The sequence below is a fragment of the Muscardinus avellanarius genome (assembly GCF_963383645.1).
Source record: "Muscardinus avellanarius genome assembly, chromosome: 3".
NCBI lineage: Eukaryota > Metazoa > Chordata > Mammalia > Rodentia > Gliridae > Muscardinus > Muscardinus avellanarius.
Window position 1 is genome coordinate 68,124,028 of NC_137788.1, and position 10,928 is coordinate 68,134,955.

Genomic DNA, 10,928 nt, shown 5'->3' on the forward strand with positions numbered 1-10,928 from the left:
TCCTATGATAAACCACATAAAAAGTAACTAATCAGTCCTGGAAAGACATATTTCTCATAGAATATGATGACTAAACTGAGCGGGTCTTCTCCCTTTGTAGACAGAGGGCAACCAGGGAAACGTAAATAAGGTAGACTAGAACAGGCAGTAGGCAGATAAGAAGAAAGCACAGAGGAAAGGAACATAATAATTGAAGGATTTCAGGAAATCAAGGTTTAATCTGGGGAAGATAGAATGAGAGTCAGACAGTAAAAAAGGATGTTTTAATCCTTTGGAGTGGACAAGCACTGGAAGCAGTGAGGAATGAGCCCAGGGGCATTCTACTTCAAGACATACTCTCAGCCCTTGTTATTTTTTTGGTTTTGAAACAGGGTCTTGCTAAATTGTTGAGGTTGGCCTGGAACCTGTGATCCTTCTCAGTCTCTCAAATACTGGCATTTCAGGCATGTGCCACCATACCTGGTTAAAGAGGATGTTTTAAAATGCAATGAAAGCAAGGCATGGTGGTGCACAACTGTAATCCCAGTACATGGGAGGCGAAGACAGGAGGATCACAGATTCAAAGCCAGCCTCAGCAAAACGGGGATGCCCTCTGCAACTTAGTGAAACCCTGTTTCAAGATAAAGAACAAAATGGGGGTGGGCATGCAGCACAGAAGTAGAATACCTCTGGGTTCAATCCCCAATACCACACACCCATAAATAAATAAATAAACCAAAGTAAAAATAAACATAATGCAACGAGCCAGGCATGGTGGCACATGCTTGTAATCTCAGGGATTGGGAGGCTGAGACAAGAGGATCTCACAGGTTAGAAGCCAGTCTCAGCTACTTAATGAGGCTCTCGGCAACTTAGTGAGACCCTGTTTCCAAATAAAGTATTAAAAAATAGGGCTGGGAGTGTAGCCCGGAAGTAGAATGCCTCTGGGTCCCTCCTCATTACCGGGGCGGGGCGGGGGGGGGGTATATATGCAACACAGCTAGTCAAGGTGGTGCACAGCTGTAATCCCACTTATCAGTGGCTCAAGCAGGAGGATTCCAGGGTTAAGGCCAACCAGGGCAATTTAGCAAGACCATATCTCAAAATAAAATTAAAAAGGGCCACCGGGCGTGGTGGCGCACGCTTGTAATCCCCGCGCTTGGGAGGCAGAGACAGGAGGATCACGCAGGTTCGAAGCCAGCCACGCGCGTTGGCTTAGGAGACCCTGTTTCCAAATAAAAATGTAAAAGTAGGTCTGGGAGTGTAGCCCGGAGGTAGAAGGGCTTCCAGGAACCCCAGTACCACCAAAAGAAAAAAATAAAAATAAAAAATAAAATAAATAAAAATAAAAAGGGCCGGGATATAGCTCATTGGGAGAGCACTTGCCTAAAATGTAAAAGGCCCTGGGTTCCTGGGCTCAAATCCCCAGCACTGAAAAAAAAAAAAACTTCAGTTCTGACTTTAATATTTTTCTACCTCACTTCCTATCCTCATTACCAGTAAGCTATTAGCATGAATCCTTCCCCTCCAAATAAGAGTTTAAATATAAAATTATCTATGATTTTCTATTTTGAGAACCTTTGGTTAAAATAAGTGACTATACAAACAATTTAGAGGAATGATAATGAAGGACAAATGAAAAGTAGCAAAAATAAAAAATGAATCAACATATTCTGACTTAACTGGTAAAAATTACAATATTAGGGAAAATAAATTCTTCAAGCCAGGTGTGGCGGCACATGCTTGTAATCCCAGGACCTGGGAGACTGAGACATAACGAGTGAACAACTTCAGCAAGGTAGTGAGATTCTCAGCAACCTAGCCAAACCCTGTTTCAAAACAAAAAATGAAAAGGGCTGGGAGTAGTTTGGAGGGAAGATGATCCTGAGTTAAACATCTTCTCACTCATCATTTTCTCTCTTTTCCCTATCATCATCTGCTTAATCTCAACCAATAACCCAGTTTTTGCTTCTGCTCTAGCCATAGGAACACCTAATCAACATAACTAAAAAATAAAGTTTTCAGGTAAAGGTCATTTTCATTCTTCAATTAAAATTTCTATTATTCCAATTCTTCTAACTTCAGCTTCTTTATAAAAACATTGCTTAAATTAACTTTGAGGAATAACACAGAAGTGTCAACAAAAAAATAATTTCCAGGACTAAGGATATATAGCTCAGGAATAGAGCTTTGGCCTAACATGCATAAGGCCCTGGGTTAGATCCTCGGCAAAGCAAGTAACAGTAAAAACTGGAGAAACTATAGAAATAACTATTTTTAGATACTGGGCAACAGACGGTGCTAACTGTGATCTGTGAGAGAGGGCAAACAACAAAAAGTGCTGTGATCACCCTCTTTCTACTCTGGAAGGACTGTCAATCCTATGGAACACGATGTCCTGCTGAACACAAACACAAGGAAATCATTTGGAGCAGCAAAGGCAGCTCGAGTAAGTGGGACTGAGCACCAAAGAGGAAGGACTAACAAAAAGACAACATAGAATCTGCATCGTCTCTTGCTTAATGCTAACACATAACAGGAAACTCCACAGACCAAAGAACATCCAGCAGGGAGGCGGCAACCTACAAAACACCTGTGTTCTAAGGAGGTTAGACTCATGCAGGTTTCAACCAGCCAGAGTGAAAGACTATGAACAAGATAACAGAAAGGTCCTGCCACAGAACAAAGGCGAACCTAGCCCTACAGTACAGGTACTTGGGGCTTCCTCTAACAAAGCTAAAAGCACAATCTCAATGGGACCAAGCTTATTCCCCAAAAACTGCCCATCAGTACAAATGTCAACCTCAGTAACAATGAAAGTCAACAACAAAATGAAGAAAATAAGGATTTCAAAATGAATGTAGAAAAGATGCTCAATTATCAGAACATAAGGAGTATACCCAGATCATGTAACAGAGGGAAAAACAGACCTATTCTGGCAGTGATGCCAGAGGAGAATCACTACATAACCTGCCAATAAACATGATTCCAACTCAAGAAGAAAAGGTTGTTATATTTGGGTAAAAATATATTTGGGTTATAGCAGAGAATCACTTTTAGACCATCCACAGTAGCTGAAATTTAAAAATATTGGCATTCAAAAGAAAAGGCAAAGAATTTGCTGAATGTTTTGATTAATGGCTTAATCCACTTAAAATGAAACATTTTATTCATAAGGCAGCTACCCTCCTCTCATTAATCTTTGTGCCAAATTTTTTGAGCCAATCTGGCTGGTATTCAGCTGCTTTTTCCAAGGAGTCTGGAAACTATATAAACCACAAGTTTTCCCCTAATAACCTCTGATTTTAATATACTTACTGCAGTCTATCTAAAGCCCCCCCCCCCCAGAATATTAACCTCATTTAGCAAAATCCTTTAAAGTTATGGTTGATAGTTTTTTCTAATTTGTTCTTCACATAGCCAGGCATGGTGGCGCACGCTTGTAATCCCCACCCTTGGGAGGCTGAGACAGGAGGATCGCACAGGTTCAAAGTCAGCCTCAGCTACTTAGTGAGGCTCTCAGCAACTTAGTGAGACCCTGTTTCCAAATAAAATATAAAATAGGTTTGGGAGTATAGCCTGGAGGTAGAAATCCTCTGGGTTCCACCCCCAGTCCCAAAAAATAAAAATAAAAATAATTTGTTCTTCACAGATACACTACTGAGATGTTCTTTAAAACAGTGAACATGAAAACATTTCATTCAATAAATTAAGCAGATTACTTACCTATAAGACTGATTCTCAGACAGACAAAAACCATGACTATAATTGCAGGGTCAAGAATTTTGTGTGTGTGTGGTACTGGAGAGTGAACCCAGGGGCATTCTACCTCTGAGCTATACCCTCAGCCCTATTTTTTATTCCTTCTTTCTTTCTTTCTTTCTTCTTTCATTCTTTCTTTTTCTTTTTTTTTAAACAGGGTCTCACAAAGTTGCAGAGGGCCTCACTAAGTAGCTGAGGCTGGATGCAAATCTACAATCCTCCTGCCTCAGCCCCCCAGGTATTGGGATTAAAGGCCTGAGCCACCACACCCGGCTAAGAATTTTTTATAATTACCTACAGTCTGTTCCATCAGGGCTCTCAACCTAGAAACCCCCAAATCCATGGATTAGTTCTCATTGGAAAATGTAACCAGGTATAGTTCAGACAAGGATTATAAAACACAAATTTGATCTCATTTCTACCACTAATTCATGATAATTTGTTTTTACAGTAGAGAGGATAGAACCCAGGGTCCTCAGGCATGTTAAGGAAGTCACCATGCCCAGCTAAACTACTACTTTTAAACAAATGGAAGAAAATGTTTCAGAAGAGATCTATGCTAAAAAGCTATCACATACCTGATAGCCAAGATCTCAAAATTCTAAAAATGCTAAATTTAACTTGTCACACTCTATAAAAAGGTTGCAATTAATGCCAGTTTTTTTTTTTTTTTTTTTTTTGGTTTTGGTTTTGATTTTTGTTTGTTTGTTTTGCAGTACTAGAGGTTGAACCCAAAAGCCTTCTACCTCTGAGCTTCACCCCCAGCCGATTTCTTCTTGTTTATTTTGAAACAGGGTCTCACCAAGTTGCAGAGGGCTCACTAACTAGCTGACGCTGGCCATGAACCTGAAATCCTCCTATCTCAGCTTTCCAAGTACTGGATTACAAGCATGCACCACCCCACCTGGCTAATACCACAATTGCTTAACTGCTCATATTCAAGACCTTTCAAATACAAGTAATGTTGCAGAGAGGGAATTCAAACAATTACAAGTGAATAGATGATCTTATATGTGATATCCTTGCAAACATGGTAGAAAAGTTAAATGCCAGGCGAGAAGGCTACAAATGAAATGATCATTGTTAGCTTAGAGGAAAGTTTTAACTAGAGTGAGGTAGTTTTGTAGCTTCCTAGTTCTAGACAAAGAACTATGCCATTCTCAGTATTTCTATTAATAACCTATTTTTAGGGCTGGCTATCAGGAAATACTATTCATTCTCTCCTGACAGAGATATTCATATTTAACTTGGACAGTGCTCAAATCCATTTCAAAAGGCAATTATTTAGAGAACTTTTCTAGAATGGGGCGAACCAGAAAGACAAAAAATATTTGGCAAGGCATATATTTTAAATACATAAAACACTTAACATGTTGACAAAAGTAAATTTATAAAACTCTTAAATAACATGACATCTCTATTAAATCCAATATTAAAATACTAATTTTTACGTGGTACTCAGGGTTGAATCCAGGAACATTCTACCTCTGAGCTACACACCCAGTCCTATTTTACTCTTTATTTTGAAACAGAGTCTCACTAAATTGTGGAGGGCCTCACTAAGTTGCTGAGGCTGGCAAATATGATCCTAAATGACACTACAAACCTCCTGTCTCAGCCTCCCAGGTACTGAGATTACAAGGGTACGTCACCATGCCCAGCTAAAATACTACTTTTAAACAAATGGAAGAAAATGTTTCGGAAGAGACCTATGCTAAAAAGCCATCACATACCATATACAAAAACTGTGGCCCATCTATTATATGACATCTCATTGCCAAACCTGATGCTTTGCAATCTCAACACACCAAAGTACTGCAACTGTCCCAACAAAAACATTAAAAAGGTTCTTCAAATCAAAGTATTTTTGCAGTCAATACAATCTGATAGTGTTATTATCTGATATTATATCTGATAGTCGAAGGCCTACCCTGTAGAAATAAAGGTAATTAACTTATTATATAAGCCTATCTTGCCTGTTCTTTTTTTTTTTTTTTTTTTTTTTGGTGGTACTGGGGATGGAACCCAGGGTCCTTCTACCTCCGGGCTACACTCTCAGACCTATTTTTTATATTTTTTATTGGGAAACAGGGTCTCTTAAGCCAGCTGAGGCTGGCTTCGAACCCGCGCGATCCTTCTGTCTCAGCCTCCCAAGCGCGGGGATTACAAGCATGCGCCACCACTCCCGGCTTTGCCCTGTTCTGATCACAATATTTAAGATACCCACTATTTTCTTTCAGGATTATTAAGACATAGTTATACCAATTCATTTGTGTTATTTTCCAGGATACTTTTAAGTAAGTCTAAGCAAAACTGCGAAAAATTTAGACAAAATTCTTTATTTAGAAAAGTGCCAGCTGGGCAGGTTGGCATACACTTGAAATCCCAGTATATAGGAGGCTCAGACAGGAGGACTGCAGGTTCAAGGACAGTCTCAGCAAATACTGAGATTCTCATCAACCTTGCAAGAGCCTGTTTCAAAATAAAAATAAACTGGGCTAAGGGTATAGCTCAGAGGTAGAATGTCCCTGGGTTCAATCTCCAGTACCATTAAAAGAAAAAAAAAAAAGTGGCTTTTTAGTAAAAGTTGAGAAGTGATAAGATACAGTCTTCCCTTATATTTAGTATTGAGAAAAGCTGTGTCAAGCATTTTATGTAAATAAAACTAGAGTAAATACTAACTTTTGTTAATATGCTATTAAACATAGTTAACTGTCATAATATTAACAGTAATATCTACTCCTCTAAGTTACAAAAATCATAGATAATGTATAAAGCACATTTTAAAATTTGATTGTTTTTTGTTTTTGTTTTGTAGTGTTGGGGATTGAACCCAGGTGCATTCTACCCCTGAGCTATACCCCAGCACTACTTTATATTTGTTTTGAAACAGGATCTCACGAGGTTAATGAAAGTCTCACTACTTGCTGAGGCTGTTCTCAAACCTGTGATTCTCCTGTCTCAGTCTCCCAAGTATTGGGATTACAAGTGTGCACCACCACACCAAGCTTTAACTGAGATTTAAATGTAAATAACTAAAACACAAGATTTCTAGCTTGCCATATTCCCCATACTTTGATGTCTACATCCTCATTATTTGCCCTATATTATCTGAAAGACATAGATATTACATAAAACTCTACAACTATATACCAAAGTGTATTATAATAACTAAAAATGTTTTCATGTTATAAAGTGTGTGTGTGTGTGTGTGTGTGTGAGAGAGAGACTGGGAATGGAACCCAGGACCTTCTATCTCTGGGCTACACTCCCAGACCTATTTTTTATATTTTATTTGGAAACAGGGTCTCACTAAGTTGCTGAGAGCCTCACTAAGTAGCTGAGGCTGGCTTCGAACCCATGCGATCCTCCCGACTCAGCCTCCCAAGCACTGGGATTACAAATGTGTGCTACCATGCACAGCTTTAAATTAAGTAATTTAAAACTTTAAGAAAACAAAAACACTATAATCCATGTTTCCATATCTTTCCCAAGTAGGATGTGCAAAATACCAGATCTAGAAAAACCATGTTGTCATAGAGAAGAGTTATTAAAAAGTTGAAGTTTTAAAGTCTTTTTCTTGGGAGTTTTTTCTTAAGAGTTGGAAAAAGTACTACACTTAGGTTTTAAATAAAGCATTAATTTTAGCTATAATAAGAATATTATGAAAAGACATTTATGAATAGATAGTGAAAACTTGGGGAATAATAAACAAAGCAGAATTCATGGTTACCATATTTACACATACTCTTTGTTGTGTTTCAGTGCCACATGATCTGATTCAAAGTAATAAACATCAGGATCGTCATCTTCCTCTTCTGTAATGTGCTGATTGGCACTCTCTTTGGCAGATGGCAAATGTCCAATATTGAGTCTTGCCTCTGAGGGTGGCTTACTTAGTCCTTCACTTCCATAGTTTTGAGAGTCACAACACGTAACTTTGTCATTTTGAGAAATTTCATCGGGCTTTGTGGGAGACTCACTTACATTATTACTAACAGCTGCATTTGCTTCATTGGGACTAAGATTATTCTCCTCAAATTGTCCATTTTCTCTGCAAGGAGAACTGTTTTTAGTGGGACTACCTCTGGTAGGGACCGCCCTTCGTGGTGATGTTCTCAGGGTATAGCGATGTTCTTGAGGTTCTGACAGAGACATCATTTGAGCTGAAACACAGTCTACAATAGACGATGGTTCTGGTTCTCCAGAGACTGGCATACTTTTAAGATTTGTGTCCAGGACGTTACTGGTGTTTTCATGACACTGCTCTTTTGAGGCAATGCTGTCTCCCACCACATCTACTTCCTCCTCAGAATCCCTTAAAGATGACTGGATTTCAGAAATGGGGCCTGAAGCTGGTTCAGCAGTCAGCTGATTAACACGTTCCAGAGGTGGGCAGGTAGTTATTATTTTGTGGTCCTCCAACTTAACCTGCACTTCTGATTTTGTGCAAGGCACGTTACGGTCTATAAAACTGTCCTCCTTCCTACTATCAAGGAACATTGAAGTTTTAGTTTCCGAATTCCCATTTTCAGCTACAGATTTTTCCTGTAACACATAGGAACCAGGGCTATTTTGTTTAGTGTTCCCATCAGACTGACAGTCATCACAGTTTATAACAGCTGAATCACTGTCATCAACACCATTGACAGTCAAATAGCCTGTGATTTCTTCAATGACTGCAGAATTAAGTGGCCCTTCCTCACTAACATTCACCTTTTTAATTTCCCTTTTCTCACAATCATCCAGTATAAGACATCGACAAGCTCGTTTAGTCCCTTGAAAATCGGCATCATTGTCCACTACTGTACTTCTCTGTTCTACTGACTCCTTGTCTGATTTTATAGGTGAATCTTCTTCTGAACTGTTTGGTGCTTCAGATCTAAGACAACGCTTAATTCTTTTTAAGACTGGTGACACAGGTTCTGTTTGTCTTCTTTCACAATTTTCTACGGCCTGCCTTTCTATGTTATCCTTTTCTGAAGAAGAAAGTCCTCTTTTCCTAGGGCTTACCCATGATTCTCGAGCACTTTGGTGTTTTAAATCAGTAGTTCTTCCATTATTATTTCCTTTTGGAATTTGCACAAGCTCCGGTCTCTTCTTTGGTGATCGTGATCGTACTTGAGAATGAGAAGAGATCTCTTCAGGGTGAGCAATGCTACGATTTCTTAATGTTCTACCACAAAAAGATTCATCCAAGCCGTTTAACCCCACTGTTGATCTTGTAACACGAGTAGATCGGGAAGCAGCCATACTATGGCAAGTCCCTACAATACGGTCATCATGATCCACTCATTGGGAAACCTTCAAAAATGTAAACAAAATAATGAGAAAAGGTAATAGTTAATAAACCTAAAACAAAATTATAAAGCTCTAACTTTTTAATCCAAGTATAGCCAATATTAATAAATTATGGAACGAAAATTATTTTAACATTTCCAATCACCATACAAGTAATAGATAACAATTATGTCACTTAATATGTTCCAAGAATCATTCTATGTGCTTAACATACATGAACTTACTTACAATAACTCAGATGAATGCAATTACGATCCCTGTTTTACAAATGAGCAGACTGAAACACAGGTTTGAATGTTCAAAGTCATACAACTAGAGAGTGGTATAGCAGGGCAGTGGAGACCATGCTCTTAACCTGCCTCACTATCTTCCTCTTGGACAGGCAAAAAGTACCTAGGAAAGATCTAACTGAAAGATGATTTTTGGTCACCAAAATAATAATCTTGACTCTATATAGCAGCTCCTTACAAAAACTATACACCATTTCTAACATTCTCTCAAAACATTCCTGAGGGATAAAAAAAAAAGGCAGGCTTCACTGTTTTTAATTCACTCTTACTAAAATGAGTTTCATGTCAAATCCCTTGATAATAAGCTATTTGGCCTCCAAAACACTTTGGTTGTAGTAATTTTTTTTAATTAAATGGATAGAAATAACAATCTTAGCTTACACTGGCTAACAACAAAGCAAAGCCTTCCTAGTCTCTATAAACAAAGTCATAAATCAAAGTAAAAGACGATTTATTAGAGGATAAAAGAAAATGGGAAAGAAGCCCTGAAGCAAATATATATATTTTAAAAATTAGGAGTATAGCTTAGTGGGTGGTGCACACCTATAATCCCAATACTTGGGAGGCTGAGACTGGAGAATTGGAGATTTGAGCACAGCCTCAGCAATGTAGCAAGACTCTCAGCAACCTAGTAAAACCCTGTTTCAAATCAATCAATCGACTGATCAAAGGCTAGAGGTGTAGCTAAAAGGTAGAATACTCCTGGGTTCAAGTCAGAGAAAGAAAGAGAGATAAGAAGAGTATACATAAAACACAACCCTTTCCCTCTTTGAAAGCTTGTGCTTAACTTATGCCAGCTTTAATTCATGATTTATGAAGAGAGCGGGTTTTCTGTTATGGAGGCTTCTTGTTTCTAAGAAAGTGCCCTGACTGATCCATTTGGATAAACTCTGAAAGATTTCATGTATTTCGAAAGGCTCCCATCAAGCAGAAAAAGGGAGCATCTAACATTTCAAGTCTCCATTAGCCTGTTCCTCTTCTGTTTAGATTCTAAGATATTTTATCACTTCTGTGCTAACTTCAAAAAGAGCGCAGGATGGTCAGGGAAAGAGGCAGTAATGGCTGGGATGCAAAGTTCCACAGTTCCCTCCCCCTGCCTTTGTCATTCATCCTCCAAGAGCCTCCCTCATGTAAGAGTTCCCATTTCCCCACATTTTTGTTGCCAACACTTGTTATTTTGTGTGTGTGTGGAGGGGGGGTGCTGAGGATGGAACCCTGGGGTATTCTACCTCCGAGCTACACCCCCTGCCCCATTTTTTGTTCTTTATCTTGAAACAGAGTCTCACTAAGTTGTGGAGGGCCTCACTGAGCAGCTGAGGCTGTCGCCAACCGCAATCCTCTGGCCTCAGCCTCCCAAATGCTGGGATTACAAACGTGCGCCACCACGCCCGGCTCCAACACTTGTTATTGTTTGTATTCTTGGATGTGTGTGAATAAATGTGTTGGTTTGTTATTGGAGATGGAACCCAGAGGCATTCTACCCCTGAGCTATACTCTCAGCTCTATTTTATTTCTTATTTTGGAATAGGGTTTCTCTCACTAGGTTGATGAGAGTCTCACTACTTGCTGAGGCTGTCATCAAACCTGTGATCCTCC

General features: G+C 39.1%; 1 protein-coding gene across 2 annotated transcripts in view; it reads right to left on the reverse strand.

Annotated features, from left to right (window-relative positions):
* The window catches only part of ZZZ3 (zinc finger ZZ-type containing 3), a gene marked incomplete at its 3' end in the record, with an annotated part of 44,838 nt that extends 35,832 nt beyond the window's left edge, over positions 1-9,006 (reverse strand). For both annotated transcript variants that reach the window (XM_080691134.1, XM_080691133.1), the window contains exon 1: positions 7,490-9,006. In XM_080691134.1, coding sequence (XP_080547260.1) covers positions 7,490-8,994 — 1,505 coding nt within the window. In that variant the 5' untranslated portion in view covers positions 8,995-9,006. The remainder of the gene's footprint in view (positions 1-7,489) is intronic.
* Positions 9,007-10,928: the final 1,922 nt, after the last annotated feature.